The 27329-nt window shown below is 41.9% G+C and overlaps 2 protein-coding genes across 2 annotated transcripts in view; both read left to right on the top strand.

Annotated features, from left to right (window-relative positions):
- PATL1 (PAT1 homolog 1, processing body mRNA decay factor) overlaps window positions 1-9282 on the top strand; it is a 28929-nt gene extending 19647 nt beyond the window's left edge. The window contains exons 15-19 of the mRNA XM_044750499.2: window positions 1125-1284; window positions 5043-5198; window positions 6946-7037; window positions 7133-7282; window positions 7604-9282. Coding sequence (XP_044606434.1) covers window positions 1125-1284; window positions 5043-5198; window positions 6946-7037; window positions 7133-7282; window positions 7604-7625 — 580 coding nt within the window. The 3' untranslated portion in view covers window positions 7626-9282. The remainder of the gene's footprint in view (window positions 1-1124; window positions 1285-5042; window positions 5199-6945; window positions 7038-7132; window positions 7283-7603) is intronic.
- Window positions 9283-22374: 13092 nt separating this feature from the next.
- Window positions 22375-27329, top strand: part of OSBP (oxysterol binding protein) — a 32755-nt gene continuing 27800 nt past the window's right edge. Inside the window, exon 1 of the mRNA XM_044750501.2 lies at window positions 22375-22968. Coding sequence (XP_044606436.1) covers window positions 22613-22968 — 356 coding nt within the window. The 5' untranslated portion in view covers window positions 22375-22612. The remainder of the gene's footprint in view (window positions 22969-27329) is intronic.

Raw genomic sequence — 27329 nt, 5'->3', positions numbered from 1 at the left:
ACGTTTCGTAATCCTTCTCAGCCAAGGAAAAAACCTCATTATCCTAAATTCATTTATTCAGCAAATGCCTGTTCAGTCTCTAGTAGGCAGTGGGCTAGGTGCTGGAGATACAGTGGTAATATTATTTGGTTTCTCTTTTTGAGCTCATGGAGTGTACCTGTTTGTGCTTACCAGCGAGTTCAACATTGTAATCTTTATGTATTCTCTTTCCTAGTAAGATGGAAAGTATAAACATTTATACTTCCTTGGAATTTCTGTAGAATACTCACTATGGAAAGCAGTCTTCCACTGGAGGCTAAGCTGCTTAATATATCTTCTACTCTGTATTTCTCTCTCTCTGTTTCCCACCCACTATCTGGAACAGAATCTTGCTAATGGTAAATGTTCTATAAATCCCAAATATTTATTTGATGAATGGAAGAGGACTCTATCCCTTAGTAACTCTCTCTCCCCATTCAAGGAATCAGTTCTTCTAAGTCAGGACATACACAAAACAGAGCATAAGAGTAAGCACCTTCAACACACCTTTTCTGGAGTTGGGCTGACAGGCAACTGGTTGAATCAAATGTGGGTTTATCCATAGATTGGAAAGTTATGCAGCCAATAAACTGTATATAGTTCAAGTATTTTGACATGGAAAAGTGTTCACAAGAAGTTATTGAATGAAAAAAGTCAAGTAACAAAACCATATAAATTCTTCATGCCTGTTTTGTTTTATGAAAGAAAAAATATATAATATACAGCAAAAGGGTTCTTCAAAACATTAACACTAATACAATTAACTCTGAGATTATTGTTTTTCTTTTTGCTTATATGTATTTTCAAACTTTGCTGTATTAACCATGTTATTTGTGTAGTTACTTAAAAGTTAATAAAGGAAGTTAATGTATAGAGTTTGACCAGGTTTTTTTAATGCAAAATTTGTGAAATGATGGTTTTCTACATTTGTGAAACTTGAAAAATTACTTTTTGTTATTTGGTTGAGAGTTGGAGAAGTAATTCTCACTATTTTGTAGTACAGATAATTGTAGAGTGAAAATGAATGCAGTAACACGTAAGCGGGAAAAAAAGGATTTTTTACATTGTTCTTGCTGACTGAAGTTAGCATTTTTCTTCCCCTGCAGGCCAAGTGATGACCACTTTGTACAGATCATGTGTATCCGAAAAGGGAAGAGAATGGTTGCCCGCATTCTTCCTTTCCTCTCCACAGAGCAAGCAGCTGACATTCTCATGACAACAGCTAGGAGCCTCCCTTTCCTCATCAAGAAGGATGCACAAGATGAGGTGATCCACCATGTGGGACGGCTCTCCTTTGGGTCTTCATAGTTGAGAAAAGTCTAGAATCCGAATTTCTTTTCCTCCCCTCTTCCCTTCTGTGTTGTTTTGTCTACCCCTTGGCAGTATGACTTGATTATTTAAAGCAAAACTCTAACTACTTCGGGCCTATATTTTTAATCCCATTTTTGGTACAACAGACCATGTTCCCAAACATGAGAAAAGCAGTATTTTCATCTTATTTGACATAATTGTGAAGCTGTGTTCTGTATCAGAATTACTTGGGAAGCAGATAATTCAGCCCTACCCCAAACGTGCTGAATCAGAATTTACAGAGGAAAGATCAGAAATCTGTAACAATGTCCCCACCTGAATCTGATGCTCAGTAAAGTTTGCAAATTTATGGTCTTGGCTACTTTACTGGATATAAAGTATCACTAATTGGGTTGTTACCAGTAACTTAACATTTGCCTGTAGACTTAGTTGAATGGTGTCCCACAGGAACTGGGCCAGTGCTTTTAAATAACTTTTACCATCATCTAAACAAGGCTAGAATTTGAAACATGATTATCAAGTTTACAAATTAACTCTTGGTAAGAGTTACTCTCGCTTATCCCTGTCAAAAAAATGCTTGAAAGATTAGCAGAATTTAGAATAGTCTTAGAAGTTGAAAGCAAGAAATTGATAAGGCTAGAACAAATGACCAGTATTTTTAAGTGTGAGAATCAGATAATAGAATTCATGAGAGTGGGGCCAGCCCAGTGGCTCAGTGGTTAAGTGCGCACGTTCCGCTTCCGCAGCCCGGGGTTCGCCAGTTCAGATCCTGGGTGCAGACATGGCACTGCTCAGCAGCCATGTTGTGGTAGGTGTCCCACATATAAAGTAGAGAAAGATGGGCACAGATGTTCAGCTCAGGGCCAGTCTCCCTCAGCAAAAAGAGGAGGATTGGCGGAAGATGTTAGCTCAGGGCTAATCTTCCTCAAAAAAAAAAAAGAATTCATGAGAGTGAACCTGATATAGTAGACTACAAGTTGAATAATAACCATCTGATAATAGTTCCCAGAAAACAAGTCATGCTGAAATTAAAGTAATATGACACGAAAGAGTTGGAAATTGTTCCTTCTGAAGTAATGAGTTGAAAAAATTCCTTCTTAAAATTTTAGTGTCTGCAGAAGAAATGAATGTGAAGTTTAGGTCTCATCATTGGAAAAAGTGAAGTGGGGTGAGACAAGTACACTTTTTAAAGTGTACTTTAAAGTATTCATTCATTTCAAGAATGAAAAATGGGTTGAAGGAAAGCTTAAAGAGCTGATGTCATCCTAGAAAGTAGAAGACAAGACTTAACAGCTATTTTACAGCATATAAATTTTTGTAGGTAATGAGGCAGGCACTCACTCATCACAGTCTCAGAGGAACTCACCAGTGGAAATAAGTTTGGGAGAGCTTACTCATTCAGCAAATATTTATGGGACTCTTTTGTACCAGGCACTCTTTTAGGTCCTGGATATAGGTGCTAGGAGCTAGGAATTCGAAGATGCCTGCCTTAGTGGAACTTCCCTAGTAGTGAGGAAAACTTGGTTATATATAGAGGCTGCGTTTTTACCTATATGCATTAAAGAGTAATAGACCACATCTCTACTTACCATGCCTTGAAGTAATAGCTGATTCCAAGTCTGAGGCATAAAACATACGTGATAATCCTGGAATATCTTGTGCCAGAAGGCAAGGAGTCTGAAAGATTACTAGGGTCCCGTGTAAAAGATGTACAAACCAACTTGAAGGGCTCCTTTTGGTCAAAAATAGGATAATTTGTATCAGAAAGAAAAATTACACAGTGGATTAAAATGTATCAAATATATTTAATGAGTTCATAATGATACCAAAAAATACATTAATCACCTTCAGAGATTGCTAGGCTATCAACTCATTATTCTGGAAATTAGTAAATAATGGAAAGAATCAAGCATTTATTCTGCCTTTCCATTACAACCAAATGTCATGGTAACCAGAGAGTTGATAATAGAAAATTCGTCACAGAAGAATTTCAGCTAATAAATGTAAAAGAAATGATAAAATTAGAAAAATCACAACTTTACAATCCCTAATGGAAAAGCAATCAGTGAGTCAGTCTGGACAGCACTCATTACTGGTGCTAAAAGCATTAGGTATAAGGTGGATGGGGGAACTTAATGGTTGGAGCAGGCTGACAACGCCTGAACCCACTGATCACTTTTAACCTCACTAAGAAGGGGACAACAACCAGACTCTCTGTGCTGCTTGACGCGATGCATCGAAAGCACACAGCTCTATCCTTGACGTTTTCTTGTTCCCCTCCCCCCACCCTGCCCCATTGAACTGGAATCTAATCAAACATCAAATTCTAACTATCAGTTTTTATGGAAAAAACAGAGGCTAGTGCAGCCTGTTAAGTCACACCACAGAGGTACAATTAGCCAGATCCAAACAATGGGACAAATGACCCAGTTTCTTCAACAAATGGCATGAGAAAAGGAGATGAGCAGTGACAAAGGACCTATTAACAGATTAAGCCTTACCAGCCAAATGCAATGTGTGGATCTTGTTTGAATCATGATTAGAATAAATCAGCTGCTAAAAGACATTTGTGAGACAATTGGAGAAATTTGAATTTGAAGTAGACATTAGATGATACTAAGGAATTACTGTTAATTTTGCTAGATGCAGTAATTTGAGAGATTTTGTTAGAGATACAAACTGAAGTATTTATGAATGGAATGATAGGATATAGGAGAGACAAAGATTTAATAAGCCTGGCAAAATATTGATGATTTAATTGTTGATGTTAGGTGATGAGTGCATGGACTTCATTGCACTGTTCTTTGTACTTTGGTATATGTTTTAAAACGCTTTAATTTTTAGAGCTTTGTTTATTTAGAGAAATAGATCACAAAAAGTAGTCTACTCTCCTCCTCAGATGCGAGTTCAAGTAAAACCAGCCCTCACTTTTCACCCGTGGGCACTGAGTGCCTGGAAGCACTCGTGCTTTCCTCTCATGTGGTAAGACCCAGTTACATTGGCAGCTCTGTGTTTTAACTTCCCAGTCTAGGCCCTATGGCCAAAAGGAAAGAGTTGACCGGCAGGCTACAATTCAGCAGCCTTGGATTCTGGTTCTAGCTGCTAGAGCGTTATAACTCTGAACCGAGCTTCTCTAGTAATCCATAAAAATTGGGTTATCATTTCTCCATTCCCTCACTGAGCTTTTATAAAAATAAAACAAGATACAAGTAAGTCTGAAAATACTTCTCGGTAATTCTGGAGCACTCAGAATTTACCTGTCTTAGAGTGTTTCTCACAGTATATTGAAATTGCCAGTTTACTCACGTCTTCCCCAGTGTGCCTCAGATCCCTGGGGCTCTGTGTCCTGTTTATATTTGTTTTTAGCCCACTGTGTCTGGCACATTGTAGGCATTTAAATATTGGTGGAATGAATTAAAATACTGATGTTTTATCATGACTCTTGCTCTGTATTTGAGAAGTGCTTTTACACCCATGGTTCACACAAGTCATGATGTTTCCCATGCAAATTAAGTTGAAAAAGTTCTTGGTAGATACCTTAAATCTGTTGTTAAGACTCTAATAGTACCTTCTGGACTTGTCCACCCTTTTTTGTTAAATCTTGCCTCAGGCAGTTGAGTATACAGCTGAGCATCCTTCCGTCCATACCCACTGGTGGAGGGTGACTGACGTAACAATTGCCAGAATGTAATGCTTTTGTTTATTTTTTGTAGGTGCTGCCATGCTTACTGAGTCCCTTCTCTCTCCTCGTCTATCATCTTCCATCAGTGACTGTCACCAGCCTTCTGCAACAGCTGATGAACCTACCTCAGAGCGCAGCTGCACCAGCACCCTCTAATCCCCACCTCACTGCTGTGCTCCAGAACAAGGTGGGCTTGTCCCTGAGCTTTGCAAGACTCCTAAACTTGCATTTTAGATAAAAATAATGGCTGCTGTGGCTGTGGCAACTTGTAAAAAAAAAAGGCTTCTTTCATTCAGGGGTTACATAAAGCTCCTGGTAGCAAGCTAGAAATAACAGTGGTTTCCACAAAGTAGAATTTTATGTATCTCATATGGAATAAATCTGGTACAGTGGCTCCACAGTGTCGTCAGGGATGCAGGCTCCTCATTCTGCCTTCTCTGCCGTCCTTACCAGTGGCTGCCATTCTCATGACCTCTCAGGGTCCATGATGGTTGTGGAATTCAAGGCTCCACTTTGCATCAGGAAGAGAGGTGCACGAAGAGGGCCAAAAGGTGTGGATCAGCTGTCTGTCTTCCTTATTTGAACCTTTTCCAGGAGTTCTAACCAGCAGCTTCTACTTCATCTCCATGGCCAGGTCTACGTCACACCTAACTTCAGGGAAGGCTGGAACACATCCTTTAGTTCACGCCATTGTCACCACAAATAAAATCAGAATGCTAATATGCAAAGGAAAGCATATTAGATAGCTAATTAGTGGTCTCTGTCGTAAGACTATAAACAGTAGAACATCCCATTTCATATTTCATTTACATCAGGTTAAAGATCCAGAGACTCAGGGGAAATATACTATAGAAAAAAGAACATGAGCTTCCAGAGAGAGCCGGTTTCCACTCCTTGCCTGCTGCTTTCTAGGTTTGTGACCCTGAACAGATTACTTCACTTTGCTGAGCAGTTTGCTGCTATGTAAGTGGAGGTGATGGTGTAGGCTTCCGAGTTCTCCTGTTGCTCAGATGAGAGAACAGCTGTGGATGGTTCAGCATAATGCTTGGTACATAGTGGGCACTCATGAAGGGCCATGTGGTATAATAGAGGGAGAAAGGAGTCTCAGGGAATCCCAAACTATCCCCAGCTTCCCTTTATGGTCCTTTAAAGCTATGATTCATACATTTAACTGAGTGCTTTTTATCCTTATTTGTATTTGCTTTCTGTGCCCCTTTAGACTACATGTTTTCTGCTTTTACTACCCACTGCATAAAACAAATCTAATAAGACAAATCTTTACGTATTTCAATTTCTAAAAGATGTATAATCCTAGATATGGTGAATATATCTGTTTATCGTTTCTTTTTATTTTGTAGACTCTTATTAACATCCTCTCTCAGCCTTTCTATTTCCAGATAGGTGTATCCTTTGTTAAGGAAATTTTCTCTTCATACCCTGATCATTCCAGTTACCTTTCTTTGTACATTTTCCCACAGGTCTTAAGACCTTTTTTCTTAATTCAAAGTATCTTACTCTGTTTAATGTGTTTTATTTTCTCCATGAACTTTAATTTTCTGTATCAAAATTTATCTACATTTAACTTCCCTTTCTAATCCATTTCTGTTCTAGTAAATAGGACAAAAGCTAAATCCCACATTATCTAAGGCAGGGAAAAATTAGCTTTTCATCTCAGGGTAGAGTGGAGATCAGAGAGGACTGTTGGGCGCTGGCACTTTCCGTTGCCATTGATTATGCTTGTTGCTGCTGTGCCAGGAGAAAGGCACAGCCTCCCAGCTCGTGGTGGTTTCATCTTTGCTCAGTTTCACAGAAGAGCACAGCAGTGGGGTCATTCTGATTTGCTGCCGCTCCCCGTCTAACACTGGGACCCCTCAGCGGTGGGGGAGGAGGATTCTGTGCAGTGTTGAGTTGCTTCCCTCTGTCTCCTCTCGTAGTTTGGCCTGTCACTGCTCCTCGTCGTCCTGAGCCGTGGGGAAGACCTACAGAGTTCAGACCCTGCTGCAGAATCAACGCAAAACAACCAGTGGTCAGTCTCGGCTGTGTTTCTTCTTTTATTTTAAGTTCTTTTAGGTAATCTTTTCATTCTTTCCTTATATTGTTATTATTGGTTTTCCCTGTCAGGACGGAGGTGATGTTCACAGCAACCCAAGAACTTCTGCGCATCCCCCAAGCAGCCCTGGCCAAGCCAATCTCTATACCCACAAACCTAGTATCCCTCTTTTCTCGCTATGTTGACCGACAGAAACTGAACTTGCTGGAAACAAAACTGCAGTAAGTTTAAAACAGGAGAGTTCCACATCTCACTGAAGTTGGCACTTTACAAGTTATGAGGAAGAGGTCGGGGGGCTTAAAACTGTTTTTGGTGGGAAAAATTAGAGACTTCTATCAAATATATGAGTATCTACCAGATATAAAACACTGTCCTGGTTGCTGTGGTGCCCTCATTGTTGACTAAATGCTAAGGGTAGACATATCATAATTGTTTTGTTCTGAGAATTCTTACAAGAATGTAACTTTAATGCAAAAGATTGCCTTCTGTTTTAACTCATTTATACAAACAAGTTTCCTTTCTCTCTTTCTTTATACCCATAGGCTAGTTCAGGGGATACGATAAAAGATCTCCAATTGTGTCCTGTACCTACTTTTGGCTGCCACCTGCACTGCTGCCATCACCAATGGAGTGTTTTTAATGAGGGAGGGAAGGTAGCTTATTCCCCAAAGCATCTTGTGGGACCGATTCCTGTTCACAGGGGTTGTCTCTAAATGCCAGGTATTTCCCCACTGCTCTGTGAAATTTGGCTGGGTGATACTTCTGCTGGTTTCTTCTTACCTTCTGTGTTACAATTCTGCATGTCCTACTTTTACTCAATTCTCAATTTTGCATTTTCTTTGCCCTAGAGACACAAATATAATCTCTCCCTTTATCCCACCACCACTATTCCAGTTCAGAGTAGATTGTAGTCTGCCAAAGGATTCCTTCCCTCATCCTATTGAAGTCTTTTTTCATTGCCCCATATTAATATGACTATAGGAGAGCCAATTAAGTAGAAACGAATATACATGTATGCCTGCACACACACCGCTCTACATATGTTGATGTGGTCTCCAGAGGATCCGTAAAGAATGAGTTTTAGATTGAGAAGTATTTAGTTGACACATCCTTCCTCTAAACACAAACCAGCTGATGTATTTTTAATCTGTTTCTAGTCCATCTTGTAATTAACTTGGTGGGTTCGACTTATTTTAATATAAATAGAGGGTATGCAGCACATTTAATAAAATCAGAACTCTTAATTGGCTGATGCCCAACTCTAGGCTGAGAAGTCCTTTCTCTCCTCCCCATATTTCCTTTGTTTCTGTCCTCAATGGAAACAGCACACAGTTAAAACTTTTCCTGTGCTACAGCCAGAGTGTACTTGAGCCTTCCCCTCAAGTGCATGGAAGGTTGTTCAAGACGATCCTAACTTAGAGCCTGCTTCCACAGTGTAGCCTTTGCACACTCGCTCTGTCTTCCTGAGACTACTTCAGTAAGCCATGCTTTTCCTTCTCTCCCCTCTTTTCGTTTGGTGTCCTGGGTAGAAACCTCCAAATGTAACCATGGAAGCTAAGTTTGGTTTGCTTGGCTCTTCAGTCTGCTCCACACCATGGGCAGAACTGCTGTCCTTGCTACTTCCTCTGACCCAAGTCCCATTCCCAGGCAGCCTGGGACCTGGGTTTGAATCCTAGCAGGGACGGCCCACCGTGATCCTTTTCACTTATCCTTCTCCCATTCAGCATTCAAGCAGGATACGGGGTTTGGATCCCTGGTGATTATAGCCCTCAAGAAAATTAAATCTGGATTAATTTTACATGACTGTCCTGACACTCTCTTTACTGTTCTCACCCTTTCGAATGTAGTGGGGGGGACAGGTTATAATATTTAAACGGAATAAACATTTTGCACATACATGTATTGTACAACAGTAAAATCCTCCATTATAACCAGCTGTCCTTGTTCTCCATCTCCATTTCTTCCTGTTCTGTAGCTCCAGGCTCCACCAGCTGTTCCCCAGTGACATTACCTAGCTTCCCTCTGCCATTACCTACTTACTTTTTCCACCATGCGCCTTCCTTACCTTCCCTTCACAACTGATCAAGTGAATACTTGATTATTATTTCTTCCTTTCTGTGCTTTATCTTTTTTGTTTGGTTCTAATTAATAAAAATTAAAGTTTCTAAATTTACATTTTTATAGGGCATTGTAAATAAAAACAAATTGTATACTTGAAAAAGTGTATGCCTACATTTCTACTTTCTTGTTACTTCTGAACATGATTTTTAGTGTGTTTCTAGCGTATTTAGATAGACAGGCAAACCTCTTGGTGTTGGAGATTGGTAAGGATATTATTACTTAATGTTTTTACTTTTTTATTTTGTTATAAGGGAGACCAATAAGATCTTAGGTTACATGGTAACCTTCCTTTAAAAACCGAAGGTCCTTTCAGCCACCCCCATTTTAACCACAAAAAAGAATTATAAGTTTTAGTAGAAACACTACAGTGTATCTTCTCTATCCCAGCTATCTCTAGGCATATGTGACTTTTTTAAGAGACTTCGTATAGCCCAGTTTGGCCTTAAGCTGCCCTCATGGTTGGTATTTCCTTAGCTCTGACTTATATCTCACAATTTATCTCTTCAAAGGAGAGGGGAAAAAGTTGGTCATTCTTCATAGTAAATTCATGTTAATTATTTCAGACTTGAGTGTCATTTTTACTCTAAAATTCTCAAAAGAGTCGGCTCTGTCTCTTTCTCTGCCATTGTGGTGTATGTGGTTGACTCTTCCTCCCCATGTTTTCTCACAAGACCTTCAGGATCAGGTGATTCTTGGCCAAGAAACAGGAGCAGAATGTCTCATTCCCCGGTGCATTCAGATGAAAACCGGTAATAAGAAAAGTTAAAAATGATAGAGACAGGGAGATAATTTAACATTGTTGGCTGCCTCCTTACATAAAGCTTATTTTTTCCTGGTGAGTGGACAGGCTTCTGGAGGTTAAATAGCTTGTCCAAGGTGACAAGTGATGCTAGAGAGCAGCAGAACAAGGGACTCATACAGGATGTTATTGCTATGAGGGGATAAAACTACCTTCTGCTAAAAGATTTATTCTGACCTCTTACGTGAAAGAACGTAAGGTCTCGTTAGGTAGCTCTGCCTTGTTAGAGTGGAACTGGCCTCCGGGGTGCCCTGACACTCCCAGAAGACTAGGTTCAGAATGTCAGAAGTGGTCCAGCACTCGCATCTAAGTTGTGAGGGGTCTGAAGCTCTGAGAGGGCAGTGGCTTGCCTAAGTACCACAGCTGGTGGTAAGGCCAAGAAAGGAACGGGTTTGTATGCACTCTGCTTGTCTAGGTTATAATTCTCCTCCACAGTTTGAGAAATACTAGTCCTAGTCCAGACAATGTAAGTAGTATGTTTTCACGAGAAAAGGACTGAGTTTAAGAAGTGAATGCTTCTACTTTGTGAATGTAACAATAGCTTACAATAACTACCAACTGCATCTTGAGTCATGTAGTATATACCAGAAACTGTTCTAGGTGCTTAAAAAGTCATTTTTAAGACTCAGAGCAGGGGCCGGCCCCGTGGCCGAGTGGTTAAGTTCACACATTCCACTTCAGCGACCCAGGATTTCACCGGTTTGGATCCTGGGTGCAGACACAGCTCCACTCATCAGGCCATGCTGAGGCAGCGTCCCACATGCCACAACTGGAAGGAGCCACAACTGAAATATGCAACTATGTACTGGGAGGATTTGGGGAGGAAAAAAAAAAGATTGGCAACAGTTGTTAGCTCAGGAATAATCAAATTAGGTGATGCACTACAGTGATTTACAACCATATGGCACAGAATTAAAAACAAACATCAATGTGTATAATTTCCTTGTATAAGAAAAAGAAGACCCTGAAAAGTAATAGGTAACAGACTTAGGAATAATAATTTTCACAAAAGAAAGTGCAAGTGAATAAGTACACCACCACTGGTAATCAAAAATATTTTTTTACCTATCAAATTAAAAAAGCACTTTAATGCCAGCAAGAATTTGGGGCCACCACTCACACTGGTAGGGTAAATTTCTTTCCTTTTTCTTTTTTTCTTTCTTTTTTTTTTTTTTGGTGAGGAAGATTGACCTTGAGCTAACATCTGTGCCAGTCTTCCTCTATTTTTGTATGTGGGCTTCCACCACAGCATGGCTAACAAGTGGTATGTAGAACTGAATCCATGAACCCCCGACAAGTGAAGTGGAGCACACAAACTTAAACCACTACACCTGCGGGCTGGCCCCAATTTCTACATTTCTTGAAAGTGCTTTGGCAATGTGAAGAGCTTCAAAAGTATTCATAGCCTTTGACTAATTAATTGGGATTTAGAGATCTCCTAAGGAAAGATTCCAAAGTAATGATACTTATCATCGGATTATTTATAATAGAATAATTAAAAATAATCTAAATGTCCAACATCACAATAACGGTTAAGTAAATGATAATCCGTGTGTCATGGACTATTAGAAAGGCAGAATATTTAATCTGGGAAAGTGTTTATGATATAGTATGAGGAAAAAGCATAAAATATATATGCTTTGAATCCAATTCTTTTTTTTTAAGAAAATGCATATGTGATGAAAAGAAAATATTGAGAAGATATGCTCCTAAAAGTTACTCGTGTCCATCTCTAGGTGGTGAGAATGTGGGAACTTTCTTTTCTTTTGATTTTCAGTATTTTCCTAATTTTCTATAGAGAAAATGCATTACGTATATTCTTAGAAGAAATATTTTTAAAAAAGAATTTTTCTTGAAGAGTTGAGTTACACAGGAAAATCCTAAGAATATAGTGTTAAGCATAAAATACATTCTGGGGGCCCGCCTGGTGGTGCAGCAGTTAAGTTCACACGTTCTGCTTCTCGGCAGCCGGAGTTTGCCGGTTCAGATCCCGGGTGCGGACATGGCACCACTTGGCAAAAGCCGTGCTGTGGTAGGCGTCCCACGTATAAAGTAGAAGAAGATGGGCAGGGATATTAGCTCAGGGCCAGTCTTCCTCCGCAAAAAGAGGAGGATTGGCAGTAGTTAGCTCAGGGCTAATCTTCCTCAAAAAAAAAAAAAATACAGTCTGTATATGTATATGACTTAATCTGTGTGTTGGGGGAGGGGAAGCAATCAATGGTGACCAAATAGCAGTGGTTGCCTTGAAGGGAGGAGTTGTGGAGGATATTATGTAGGTTATTGTTCCTGCTTTTCTATGTTTTCCAAATTGCCTTCAATGAACATGTATTGCTATTACAACCAAAGCGGGGGGGGAGGGGGGGGTTATTCTCTAAAAACTGCTAAAGAATAGTAGCCTTCTATTTCTAGGGAGAAGAGAAGTTCTAGCAGGGCAAAAATGTCTGCTCTAATTGTGCTTGACTTCAGAACCAGCGCATTGATTGGACTTTGTAGCAGGTGAATGCGCTGGGTCTGAAAAAGGCAGGTGAAAGCAAGGCAGTTATCCTGAGAGATGTGGGCAGGTGTTCTATTATTGAACATTTAAGATGATATACCAGTTGAGGGATCAAAGAACCACTTTGATAAGTCCCCCAGTAGTTTTCAAATTTACACTAAATTGCATTTTTTTCTAAACTGACTCTTGCATCACGATGGATCCCAGCTCCATCCCCAGAAAGATCTGCTCAATTCCAATTTGCCCTAAGTGTCAGCCAGCTGGCTTTCACCAAAGTTGCCCTGTCAATCATTAGGAAGGCCAACACATGACTCTGAATTTGAGACAGACAACTGGATGCCACCTACCCTCTACTTTTGGAGGGCGATGAAGTCCATCGTGTGAGAAGGAAAAGTGAGGAGGTTGAAGGCATCTTGTCTTTTTCTTTTCTGCCAAACTATATTTAAATGTATTAACATTGTGATCCTTAAGAAATTAGTATGTGAGGTTTTAGGTAACAAGTCTTTAAGGAATAAGTATCTTAAAATTACCTAATAGCATTGTTTTGACCTTTTTCCTTCTTGCAGCACAGGCACGTTTGTGAATAGATTGCAGGTCTCATAACAGCCTCAGCTTTGCTTTTTATTTTGTAAATGTTGCATGTAAGTCTCTTCCAAGGAACATAAGACCCTCCGAACTCCCCAACTTAGCCCCAACTCCTCCTCCAAGGCAATATTAACCTAAATCAGACCTGAGAGCTGGGAAACATCTAGAAAGGAGCTAGGTAATCAGTAGCGTGTGTACTTTGCCAGTTGTGAATAGAATATCTCTTAAGTTGCTTAGATTTTGTACCAGTGTAAAGAACCAGAGAGAAATCTGCGTATAACTTACAAAGGGAAAGTATCTCAAAGTCCTGTCCCCAGAAAAACCACTACTAACAGTTTAGTGTATTGTCCCCCAAGTGATTTCCCTACGCCTGTGCATCCATAATTAGAATTATAAACATTTTAACTTTTTTTCCTAATACATCGTGGACATATTTCTATGTCACCATATAGAGAGCTACCCTGTTTTTTTAATGGTTGTATAGTGTTCCACTGTGTGCCATTGTGCCAGAATTTATGTAACTGTGCCACTATTGATAGGATTCAATCTTGAAATACTTTTTGTCAGCCATCATTGTCCGTCCAACAATGAACGAAGGTAAACCCACAACATCACCCTACATTTCCTAGCTGTGTTATAGTGTACAAAGAACACTCATATGCATTTTCTAATTCAGTCTACTTTATAACCTTTTGAAGTAAGATGGGCAACTCTAATTTGTACAGTACCAAAACTAGATCAGCAAGACCATCCAGCTAATGACGGCTAACACTGGGATTTAAAGCATAAGTTTTAAGCTCCACGTCTAGTGTTCTGGCTCAAGAAGGCTCCTGCTCTTGGCTTCATGCTTCATATAGGAGCAGCTGAAAAGCTGGAAGCATGTAAGGACACATCTGCAAACTCTTCTGATTGTTCTTTTTTTTTTTTTGGTGAGGAATACTGGCCCTGAGCTAACATCTGTGCCAATCTTCCTCTATTTTGCATGTGGGATTGCCACCACAGCATGGCCTGACGAGTGGTGCGTAGGTCCACACCTGGGATCTGAACCCACAAACCCCAGGCTGCCAAAGCAGAGCATGTGAACCCAACCACTGTGCCACTTGGCCAGCCCCCTGATTGAATCTTAATGCTTTCATTTTCAGGAGGCAAATCAAGCAATTGCCTCTCAGTAATGTCAGGAAAGAGGTGATTCAGGTTATAATTATCAGGACCAATTGAAATATAGAAGGATCAAAGATACAGGAAGGCAGCTGTCAGGCATCTGTATGCCCCTTTTGGTTTTTTAAGCATTTTGAAAAGGAGAAAAAAAAAACCTCCTTGCTTCTACTCTTCCTCCTCCCTCCCAATATTTTGAAATGCTTTTTTAATTTAAGATATATTTAGTCACAGGTGATGGGTTCATTCATTAACTCACTGCATTAAGATGTGAGCTTCACAGATGCAGGAACTGTCTTGTTCACAACTGTATTCCAAGACCCAGCACAGGGGCACACCTAGCAGCCAGCCAACAAATACCTGTTCCTGAGATAGTTACGCTATTTAGCAACAGAGCTTAAAGGGGTTATTCAGAGGACAGATCTCAATGTAATAAAACAGTCTGCATGTGCAAGGCTCATTTCAAAATATATTGTCACTCATTTATCACAACAACCCTTAGGTCAGGAACAATTTGATAATATAAGTCAGGCAAGCACTTGTATGTCCAGCATTACTCCAGGAACGGTGGTGACAAAGACAAATGAAGGCCTGCTCTGGTGCTGGTTAGGGTCTGAGGGAGACACTTACAGATGGTGATCAGTGCTAGGAAGAGAACAAAAGAGGGTAATGGAATGAAGAGGGATGGGGGGATTTGTACCCTAGACCTTAGTGGTCAGGAAAGGCCTTGATGTGCATGTGACATCTAAGCAGGCACATGAATAATGAGAAGAGGACAACCATGCAATGGTCTCAGAAGGGCGTCCCAAGCCAAATGAAGAAAACGGCCAAGATCTTGAGATGGAACGAGTAAGGGGTTCAAGGGGCCACAGAAGGCTAATGTCGCTGGAGTGAAGGGAGTGAGTAGTGACCACAAAGGGTCTGGGAGGGATTTGTTCTCATTGCAATGGGAAGCCTTTGCAGAGTTTTTAGTTAAAAAGTACAAGACAAAACGTGATCTGTATGAAAATGGAAATAGACAAGAGAAGGGGCCATTTATGAGAGGGCCTCACAGCACTATTCCTGGTCTACAGGATGAGGAGACTGAACCTTTTAAAAGTCAAAGTGACTGAGGGAATGATTTTTTAAAAATAAATTGAGGACAGCAGTTACCTTTGGGAGTGTTTAGAGGAACGGGATTGGGATAAAGATGTAGGCAAGTGTCATTTTGTATTTCTTAGGTTGAGTGGTGGTTGATGGCTATTAGTTTTACTATCATGCTTCATAACTTTCATATATCATATGCATTCGGTGCATGTTATGGGATAAATTATATCCCTCAAAACTCATGTCGAACTCCTAACCCCCAATACCTCAGAATGAGATTGTATTTGGAGACAGGGCCTGTGAAGAGGTATTAAGTTAAAACGTGGTCATTAGGATGGGCTCTACTCCAACATGACTGGTGTCCTTATGAGAAGAGGAGATCAGGACACAGGCACAGAGTGGAGACCACGTGAAGACACAGGGAGAAGATAGCCATCTAAAAGTCAAAGAGAGAGACCTCAGAATAACCAGCTCTGCCAACACCTTGAACTCAGATTTCTAGCCTCCAGAATCACGAGAAAATAAATTCTGTTGTTTAAGCCACCTCATCTGTGGTACTTTGTTATGGCAGCCCCGGCAAACTAATGTGTCAAATATTTCATCATTAAAATTGTTAAATAATTTTTAAAAATCCCTAAGATAGGGGCCGGCCCAGTGGCGCAGCGGTTAAGTTCGCACGTTCTGCTTCTCTGCGGCCCGGGGTTCACCACGGATCCGTGGTGCAGACATGGCACTGCTTGGCACGCCATGCTGTGGCGGGCGTCCCACAAAAAAAGCAGAGGAAGATGGGCACCGATGTTAGCTCAGGGCCAGTCTTCCTCAGCAAAAAGAAGAGGATTGGCAGCAGATGTTAGCTCAGAGCTAATCTTCCTCAAAAAAAAAATCCATAAGACAGTAGAAGAATACATATCAAATGTAACAATGGTTACTTCTGGAAGTGTGATTATGGTGGAATTTTCATTTTCTACATTTCCAAACCCTTTATGTATTTTATAATGAATATGTAATAGGTTTTTATTTGAGAGAGGGAAGAAAAGAAGAAAGAGAGAGAACATGGACATGACTTGTCCAAAATAACAATGAGTGAGCAGCAGAAAAAGAAAACCTCAATTACATTTACAATCGTTTTCCACCACTTCTCCATCTAACAGGGAAGTAAGCAGGTATGTGGTGTGGGACTTCCCAAAATGCTGCTTAAAAGGGAGTGAATGCCCTTTTGTCTCCCGTCCTTCCCCCTTCTGGTTGACTAGAATGCACTTGTGATGACTGCAGCTCCAGCAGCCATCTTGGGACAAAAGGTAATCTCAGCAACAGACAGAATGCTCATCAGAGGAGAAAGGAGGAGTCTGTGTTTCTGACCACTCCAGCGAGCTACCTCTCAATTTCTTTTATGCGTGAGAATAAACTCTTACGTGTTTAAACCAATATAAATAGGGCTTCTGATACTTGCAAATAAACCTAACTATAATTATTACAAAGCACTTCTTCAGTTGTTTGGTATTAGAGTTCATTAAATGCTACTGGGGAAAACATAATTTTGAACAATCTTTAAAAAAATTGTTACAAAGTTGAGGGAATTCTTCACCCACAGCCTCCATTTTCTCTGAAGTGCAATGCATGATTATCTGGTGCAAAACAGGAGGGTTTGGGCAGCCTGAAGAGGCTGGTTAAAATGTTGGTATGGTTCCTGGGAAGAACGGACAGGCTCGTGGTGATTTTGAAAAGTACACGAAATTATGTTTTCTGTTATCAAAATTAAACCAAATCCCACTTCATCGTGTTGATGACACCTCAGTTCACTATCTGAATTGTTTATGTTATTAAAAAAAAAAAAGATTCCGAGGCCCAAGTAGTATGGACAGCCTGCCTCGGCTGTAGGCCTATGCACGTCAGTATTTGAATGCCGGCTTTGCCTTGCCCAGTTACTTTGTTTGGGTCTCAGTTTCCCCATCTGTAAAAGGAGTAGTAAAACAACTGGGATTGTGACCAAAAAATAATGAAATTACATTTATGAAAGTGCTTAACACTCAGTAAAAGCTGATATCCTTTCACTGTATTAATCCATTTCTACCTCAGATTAAGTCCCAGTATTTCTAGGCTTTACTATGGCAGGTCTAATACCCCCAAGGAAGATATGTGGGTCCCACTTGGGTTCGTTATGTTGTGCTTCAAAGATAGTCTTGCATAATTAATAATTACGGTTAGCCTCTATTGATTATTTACTATATGCCAGGCACATTTCATGTGTTTTCATTTAATCCTTCCCCCAAACCTTGAGAGATAGATGCTATTAATATAGTCATAAAGAAACCGGTGAGAGGTTCGGTAAATAGCCCAAGATTGCATTTACTTAGCAAAAGCAGGATTTGGATCCCAATGGTCAGGGTCCTGAGAAATAATAATTAATCATGATACTATGTTGCCTCAATAGCCAATAGTGCCTCCCCCAGGGGGTTAGAGAAGTGAGTCCTCAGTTAGTATGCAGCTCCCCTTTTTGAAATTTATAATTACTTCCTGTATGATTGTCTAGAAAATACACACAGAATGTGGTTCTTGCTCTCCAGGAGTGACCATTCCCCTTGTTACCCAAAAGTAGAGGGTTGAATTACCTCCCCTGAGACTGTCGATGAACCTGTTCTGATATACTGGCAGTTCCCACCTCACTTTTGTGTCTTCCTGGTTTCAGTGAATTTCATCATCCTGCTCCACAAACTCGAACAAAAGAAGAAGACCAGAGGGCTAGAATGCAGCCCTTGCTTCAGGAAAAATAACACAGCAAGCAAGGGACACCGGGCAGACCACTCCTTGATAACCTTAGAGACAGAATCATTCCCCAAGCTCTTTTCCACTGCTCAGAGCAGTACCTGGAACTAGTAGTCGTTAAGAATCATTTGGGGAAAGCAGGTAAGAGTGACGCTAACCACAGTGCCTCTGTGGCAAGCACAATAACAGGCTTACCACCAAGTACAGTATCTGTCAGGTGTCCAATTTGCTTTTTCTTTCATGTAGGTTAAGGGAACCACAAAATGTAAGTCCTGACTTATAAGGAAAGATGGTTTAATGTTGTAGTGGATGTTCTGGAATGCTGCCAAGATCTTCTCTTTAAAAGCAGGTACTCATACCCACAGCTGCTGAAAGTGCTGGTGGCTGATGGCTCACAGCTGAGCCTACCTCCCTCTGTAAATTGCCTTCTCCCAAAGGGAAATCCTTTAGGTTATGCCCCCTTCTTGCATGCAGCCTGATCATTGCTGTGATAGAAGCGCCCGCCATCTTGTCTCAAGGTGGGACATCTGGGATAGGCCAATCCAACTCCAGATTTCCCTATAGCTGAGGCCTCTGTTGCAGGTGCAACCCAGTTCAACTTCTCCCTCTAACCCTGTTTCTTCACCCCTTCACAGGTGTTCTGTTCCCAAATATATCTGAAATTTGTCCGTTCTCTCCATCTCTGTTGCCACCACATTCAATCAAGTCGTCAGTACTTCTCTTCTAAAAGGCTGCAGAATCTTCCTAATTGCTGTCTCCTCCACACTCATGTACTGCACACATCTGCCAGTGACCATTTTAAACAAAAATTGGAGTCACTTACCCTAATTCCTCCAACTGCTTCCCACCGCACTTAGAATAAAACCCAAACTCCTTATAAGGGCTTGTAGGTCTTTCCAGTCTGTGCTCTCCATCCCTTATCCCTCCACCTTAGTTATTGCCTCTCTTCTCCTCAGGCCTTCACACAAGAATGACTGTCTCCAGCCTTTCCTTTTCCAACTTCTCCCCACCCCCCCAGATTACTTAAAGGGAGTTTATCCCTATTTGAAACAGGTTACACTTGTTATTCTCCTTCAAAGCACCTTGGCTGTCCTCCATGTTACTGTACATATGTATATAATTACTGTACATATTTTCTCTATGCAAATACTGTATATATTCACTTGTGTGTCTCTTGTTAAAAATCTATCTATCCCCAAGATCCTTTATGTTCCATGAGAAACGAGAGCCTATCTGTACATTCACTACTCTGTCCCCAACACTTGGCTCAACCCTGGATATTATATAGTAGACGCTTAATAAATATTTGTTAAATGGATGAATATACTAGGCTGTGTGCTAACTGTCATGAGGGAACTGAAGATGAAACAGATACGGATCACGCATAAGAGGAACTTACCCTCTAGTAGGGGTGATATATTAGGAACATAAGTAACTACAAGGCAAGACAACTAACGTCACGGACATTCTACGAGTGCTGAGGAAGGGACGTTACTTCTAGGCAGGGAAATCAGAAGAGACTCTGTGGAGGGAGAGTATTGTGCTGGGCGTTAGAAGGAGGGAGAACATACACAAAGGCACCAATCAGGGCAAGTGTAGGGCAAATGTGGATGCAGATGTGTTGATCCATTTAATCAGAGCTTGGATACATCAAGACAAAAGAGTAAGAGACAGGCTGGAAAAGAGAAGTGACACCAGATTGTCAAGGGCCTCATTTGCCAGGCTAGGAAATCTGGCTGTATTCTGGAGGCAGTGGTGGGAACAGCAATAACTCAAGTCAGCCTTTTATTTTCCTTTCATTTTTTTTTAACTCAGCCTTTTAAAACCTTAAAAAAAATTTCAGATATACAGTAAAAGTAGAAATAATAGTAAAATAAACACCCATATATTTCTTACTGACATTCAACTAACATTTTGCCATATTTGCTTTATATATAGATACACAGATATACCTAGTTATATAGATATAAATATGTGTGTGTGTGCATTTCAATGCATTACTTTTTCTTGGCTGGCTGTCTTTCATTCTTCCTTTCCTTTTCTGAGCCATTTTCAAGGAAATTACAGACATCATGACTCTTCACTCCTAAGCATTTCCCCAAATTTTAAAGATCTTTTCCTTCATATCCATCATCCTAATATTAAATTGAACAAATGTAATAACTGCCTAACAACATCATCTAATACTAGCCCATTTTCAAATTTCTCCATTTTGCCAAAAAATGTCTAGAAAGCTGGTTATTTTCTTTCAGAACCAGACTCCAATCAAGCATTTGGTCGTGTCTTTTAAAGTTTTGAAAAACTTAGATCACCCCCTGGCCCTTTTTTATGACATCAATTTTCCTTAATCTTTATGTCTTACCTGCTATAAGATCAATTGTCTTATAGAATGCCTTACATTCTTGATTTATCTGCTTGTCTCATGGGGATGTCGTTTAACTGGTTCCTCCAGCCCCTGTAAACTGGATGTTAGAGCTAGAGGCTTGATTGGATTCAGGTTCAACATTTTTGGCATGAAAACTTCGTAAACACTGCTGTATACTTGATCCTGCAGCACACCGGAGACCTGGTAAGAATGTTGGCCCAGGGTTAATGACCCTAAGTTGGATAACTGAGTGAAGGTGGGTTCAGCCAGATTGCCCCATTGTAAAAGCGTGTGTTTCTCCTTTGTGACTGGCAAATAATCTGAGGGATGGGTTTGGCAACACAATTTACATTTTTGTAGCTGTTTACAGTTTATCAAACACGTTCAAACGCATTTAATCACAACAGCATTCCTGTAAGGTTTTATTCCTATTTAACAGAAGTGAAAACTGAGGTTTGGAGTACTTAAATGACTTTCCCAAAGTCATAGAGCCCGTAAATTGCAAAGGTAGGACTGAAGCATAAATGGATTCACTTTAGTTCAGCTTTAAAAAAAAGAAAAATCCCAAATAGCATCCATCTAACTACAGATTTTCAAAGTATATACTCTCTCCAGAATTTAATAAGTATTTCTCTCCTTTTAAAAACGTTTTCTAAAAAAGGCTATTTTTCTTTATTTTCTTGATACTGGGAAGCACACTGCCAGGGAAAAGCAATTTGTTTTACACCAACAGCTATTTCTGTTGCCCGTCTAAACTGGCAAAATATAACAGGTGCCAGATTCCCCAAAGCTCTATTTGTAACAGCAGTTTACAACATCTAAATGTTAAATGAGTTACTGAATTTGTGACTTTCACAAATGTGTGAATAACGTCATTTACCAAAAATAACTGTTTTCTGCGCAAAGTAAAGCATACACATGTGCACTTATGATGCTAAAACCAACAAGGGCCGTTAGGTGTGGAAGAGACACCGGTCGGAAGCATATATAAGTCAGGTCCTTGCGAATCTATTTTTTCCTCAAAATCAGGTCAGCAACTCGTGGAACAGAATTAGGAAAAGCATATGACAGTCTCGAATCAAGAGATATGGGATGTGGTGCGATGATCAGCAAACCAGGGAAGGGAATTAGGAGAATCCTAGATCCAGGAGGGAACTGGGGAAGCTATTTCTAGGGTCCCCAGGAATCCGGGCCTCTAGCTCAGAGCCAGCTGCCACAAGGAGGGGACTCAGGCAGGCGCTGACTGCTGAAAGTCACTCTTCCTAACAAGAAACTATGGAGGTCCTAACTCAGAAGAAGGGACTCCAACTCAGCGCCTACATCGAAAAAACGTTCTTGAGAAGTCGACCCGCTTTTGCCTACCACCAAGCTCCCCCAAGCAGGAAGCAGGTAGGCATGCCCCCCAAGCGCTGTTCTCGGATTTTATTGGCTGCCCCGGCCTGCCCCCTCTCAAAACGTTTCTTTCACTGGTCAGCATTGCCAAGTTCCTTCTTCCACAGACGATGTCTGGAACCAATCATCTCCAAGCACCGCCCTGTCTCTCCGCCGACATGTGAGTGACATGCATGCCAGCCAATAAGAAGTGAAAGTGGGGATGTGCAACAAGACTCCTCCCCTTTTTCTTCAACTCGTTCGGTAAATGGTGGAAAAGGTTGAGCAGCTGATACCAACCACCAATCCGTCAGGGCGGAAGAGGAAGGATGCGAAGGGAGATGGGAGGGGGTGACGTGGCAGTGACGGGATCATAAACTGAAATGAATGGCGGAAATACTAGCCAATCGGCGACCAAACTGGCCGGGCACTCTGCATTCTCGAGTCTTCCCTGAGCGCGGGGACCTTCGGGAAAGTACCAATGGGCTTGTACGTGAGTCTGATTGGCCTTCATCTGAACCAATCGACGGCATGGCTGGCAGACGCGTCCCACCCCGGACTCTCACTGGGCGGTGTGGAATGACAGGCCCGAGAGAAATGCCAATGTCCTAGGGGTCTCCTGCAAGTGACACTCCACGGCGCCAATTGACTCCTTTCTTCCTGGCGGCCGAGCCCTCCTCCCCGCAGCGGGCCTGGCGGGGCGGGGACGCTGCGCGGCCGCGGCTGATGCGCTAGCCGTGTGGGGCTCTCCAGGCGGCGACGGCGGCCCTCGTAGGCGGTTTCGGTCCTGTATCTCGGGGCGGCGGCGACTCATGGCGGCGACGGAGCTGAGAGGAGTGGTGGGGCCGGGCCCGGCAGCCATTGGAGCTCCGGGCGGCGGCGGCACCGGTCCCCCCGTGGGGGGAGGCGGCGGTGGCGGCCGCGGAGACTCGGGGCCAGGCTCTGGGGGCGCGCCCGGCACGGTGGCCGCGGTGGCTGCGGGCGGCCCGGGCCCCGGGGCCGGGGGAGTGGCGGCTGCGGGCCAGGCCCCTGCGCCGCCGGCGGGGGGCTCGGGCGCCGGGGGTTCGGGCTCGGCTCGAGAGGGCTGGCTCTTCAAATGGACCAATTACATCAAAGGCTACCAGCGGCGGTGGTTCGTGCTGAGCAACGGGCTTCTGAGCTACTACAGGTAACTGCTTCCGGGGCGCCGTACCCCACCGCAGCCCACAGTCCCCGCGCCGTCACCCTCTGGAGCCGGCAGCGTAGCCAAGGTCGCCCCAGGCCCCTTTTCGTCACCCGCGCGCACTGACAGCCCGCGACACCAGCCCACCATCACGAAAGTGAACGCCCCAGACCTACCCCTCCACCTGCGTTACCCACCCCCGGTGCCATGCCTTCCCCTCGGTCCCTGGCCTTTCCGATTGTTTGGAGAGCATCTACTCTTCCATTGTGTTCCCACCAGCACATCGGTGCAATGATTAGTTCTGCAAGGAAGGCGCTGTCGTAGGTATTAAGGGACACATGGAAGAGAGCAAAGCCCGGGCATTGCTCCCAAGGAACTTAGAGGAAAAGTCCCACGGCTTAGCTGTCTTTTGTGCCCGGTCTCCAAAATTCAAGGTTATTAGCAGCCCTTGATATACCCGCCTTTGCTGTCTCCACATTCAGGCACAAGGACACCACGCACACAGTGGCCTCGGTGTCTGTCCCCTGTCTTCCTTATCTCCCCAAGACTTGCTCTGCTTTCGCCTTCTGGACAGCCCAGAATGGAGATGTGCCCTCCAGGGCTGCTTTTATTTTTGCTTGCCCCACCTCCTCCCGTGGGAATGGTGAAGTGTTCTCTCCGATATTTCTGGGGTCTCTCGGGTTAGTTAGGTGTAAGTTTTATTAAAAGAAGAATCCACGTGTTGGGTATGATTACTTCTGTTCCGCACTGTTTGCTTTGGAATGTGTAATATATGTTTATGGTGACTCACAGTCTTGCCATAACATAGCATGCTTTTGGCTACTTATGTTGCGATAGGTAGAGGGGTGAGGATATGGATTTGGGGACGGGACATAAACGTTTTCTGAGGGCTGGAACAGCTTGGATAGATACTTTACATACAGTATTTCGTTGCCTCCAACAACAACCCTGTGATTTAGGAGCTAATCCCATCTTACTGATGGGGAAACAGACTTAGCTTGGGCAACTTTCCCAACGTCTTGAGAAGTCAGGATTTAAAACTAGTTCTGTGCACACCAACATAACCTACAACCCAGGTAAGTGTTACATGAATCAGTCAGATGCAGAGATAATTACTTAATCTCTAGCACGTAAGTTTATAGATCATGGTTACTATGTGTATTTTATACACAATGTATAAAAGTCTTGTTTAAGGGAGACTTTGCTTAATATAATGGCATTTCTAATTGAAATCTTTTTATAAAGACCATCCTATTTCGAACTCAAAACAATGTTGTTAAGAGCAGCTCCCTCTGTATTTCTTTTCCTCTGCCAGTAGTCACTCTGCCACTCGGGAGTTAGGGTGAACAAGCCTCTTTTCCATCAACTCCATTGTATTGGCTCTTAGAGAATTTTGAGGGAAGTTGGAGGTTGTTGAAATGGCAACATTCTTATCTGGGTCTCTAACAGTGGAAAATGGCCTTAGATAGTGTGTCCTCACTGCTTGAGTGACATTAATTGCCAACACTTGTGTATATCATTTGCATTATATTCAGAATTAGTTTTAATTTTAACCCTTTCTAATTACTCAGCCAGGGCTATCAGTTTAAGGTTAGATGACAAACCTAAAATTTTAGTTTGCCTCAGATTTTTTCCCCTGCTCAGGTTCATGTTTTCCTGTTACATTGACCATCATTCTAATGTTCGGTTGACTCATATCCTAACTCGACTTGTAAATCACTATTAACACTGATTCCCCATTTTCAAAAGTTGTGTATCAGCCGCAGGCCTTAATGTGTGGTCGTTTTTCCTCATCCAAGTTCTTATCATATCTACTTTCCAGGCCAGTTGATTCTTTGATGAGTACCAGTCTTGATCAATATTGATCTTGGTTGAACATTAATAACTTATATGTCGCTGTGTCTTCAAGTACTTGTAACCACTTTTGACTTCTGTCTTACAAGAGCTAGTGTTACCTGTCCGACTACAGATAAAACTCTTTCCAAAACATACTAAACCACATATTGGGAAATATGCCATAGGCCTGGCCTTGCCAGCTAAGATGGTCCCACCCACAAACCAACCAACGGGATCCAGAGTTATCAATTCTATGCACATCCCTCAAAATTACTTTGAAGTACTGCCTACCAACTGTCTTGGTAGTTTTTCTTGCCAACAGGGTTCTTCAGGTCCCCGTCTCCCTAGAGTTAATTAGCCAAGTTGTTATTCCTCCTGCTTTTCATGCCTCCAAAACCTGTCATCTCCTATATATGACCTTTTTTTACAAAGCACTGTTTTCTTTTTAACTGACATCATGTACTTCCTAGACCCATCCTCTGATGAACTGTCCTAATAGACTTTGGCAAGCTGCTTCTGTCTTTTTACCTATCCTGTTCTTCCTTTCATTCACACTTACACAGATGTCCTGATACTTAAAACCATATGTAGAATGCCAGCTCTCCCAGACACATCGTGACAGGCCCATAGTATTAGTTTTCCTGGCTAGCTTCTAGAGATTGAGTTACTATTTCGGCTGGCCTTTTTAGGGACGAACTTTCTAGCCAGAAAATACCACCTAATACTGTAGTGCCTGAAGAACTTATCTTGCACCCTGAAAACCAAGTCTTTCCAGCTTCTGCACTAATCATTTATAACCATCGGTGTAGCTGCTCGAACCCAAGAGCTCTGAGGTCAAGCCTGCCTTGCTCCAAAGTTCTTTGGTATTTTTAAAACTGCTATAGACTTTATGTGATTTGAGAAACTTCTGTAGTTCATGAAGATGACGCAGGCAGAAGAGATTCCTAGGAAGTGGTTTGTTAAAAGGATCAACACATTGTGAGGAATGTGGTAGAAGGTCCAAGTGGCACCTTTGGAGTCAAAAGGAGGGGTGAGTCGGCCTGTCAGCTGTGAGTCTGTAATTCTGCCTGCATTATTCATAATGTAAGCTGAAGCTTGGGGGCGGGGGAGGGGAGGTAAGAATAGAAAAAACGGGGATTCACATTACAGTGTGGCAGGTGCAGGGGATGGAAAATGGCCCAGTCCACTGAGACCCCCTGGCCATCCCATACTGCTCATTCGTGCATTTGAGGAAGAAAAACTAGTTTCATGTGACAGACTGAACAATAGCAAATCTGTCTTCCTAAGCACAGTAAACAGACTTTCTGAAACATACCAAATCTTAGTTTCTGGAGATGGAGTATGTGTCACTTCTGGCATGCAGGAATTCTGGACGTGCCAGGTGCATTTGGCTGCTTGGCTCCAGCAAAAGGGAAATGGCTCTGCTTTGCACTGTGGCAGTTGGCAAGGGACTTTGACCTCTTTATGTTCCAAGTTGGTCATGGAGAACTGTGGTCTCAACACGCAGGTCCCTGGGCATAACCAGCGGGTGGCAGGGAAATTAGCACGACTTGTGCTGCACACTCAGTTGTGCAAGCAGCTTGATATTTTTTGTGAAGTCTCTTGTAGCTTGTTGTCATCAAGAAGTGCTATAAAGTTCAAAAGTTAGTCTATTAATAGAACTGTCAGTCAGTAGAGATGGGGAAAATTTTTACACGCAGTCCTCTGAGAACAGATTTGCTGAATCTTTCCTAGCTATTAATAGGATGGCTTAGGAGTTCCCACCAATAGAGGTCTGTGGACCTTAGGAAAGAACATATTCCAGCAAGATTATACCACCTTTTTCTTTTATGATTATTCTTTCTTTACTCCCACAGAAAGTTAGTTATTCCTATTTCATATCATTTGAGCTGTACTCAATATTTAATGGTCTAAATATCTACGTGTGCCTTAAACTTCTGCAGTATAATTCTATGCATAATGCGACAGTTCTCATTTGGGCTGAGTTACAGTTAGGGGGTGGGTTGTGCAGTATATGTAAAATGGAACTATTTTTTCTCTTACAGAATGAGATTGTTTTACGAAATTCTGTTGCATGAATTTATAAAGCACTATTTTACAATTACAACTTGCAAAATACAGAGTAATTCCTGACTGCAAAGGGGCACGAGGGAACTTGTTGGGGCGATGGAAATGTTCTATATCTCGATTGTGGAGGTAGTTCCACAGTTGTATACCTTTATCTCAACTCATTGAATTGTACTCTTAAAATTGCTGAATTAATATTGTATGTAGTTATGCTTCAGTGAAGCCTATTTTGAAAAAGCTGAGAGTGAGAGGAACAGCAGAGCAATAATTCTGACTCGGAAACAACACTTAGACGCTGTGAAAGGAAATCCCTACCGATTGTTTCTTGAATTTTAGGAAACCATTTGAGGGAAATATTAAAAGCTGAGAGTGAGAGGAACAGCAGAGCAATAATTCTGACTCGGAAACAACACTTAGACGCTGTGAAAGGAAATCCCTACCGATTGTTTCTTGAATTTTAGGAA

The sequence above is a fragment of the Equus asinus genome, chromosome 17 (assembly GCF_041296235.1).
Source record: "Equus asinus isolate D_3611 breed Donkey chromosome 17, EquAss-T2T_v2, whole genome shotgun sequence".
NCBI lineage: Eukaryota > Metazoa > Chordata > Mammalia > Perissodactyla > Equidae > Equus > Equus asinus.
This window is presented reverse-complemented; position numbering and strand designations above follow the sequence as displayed.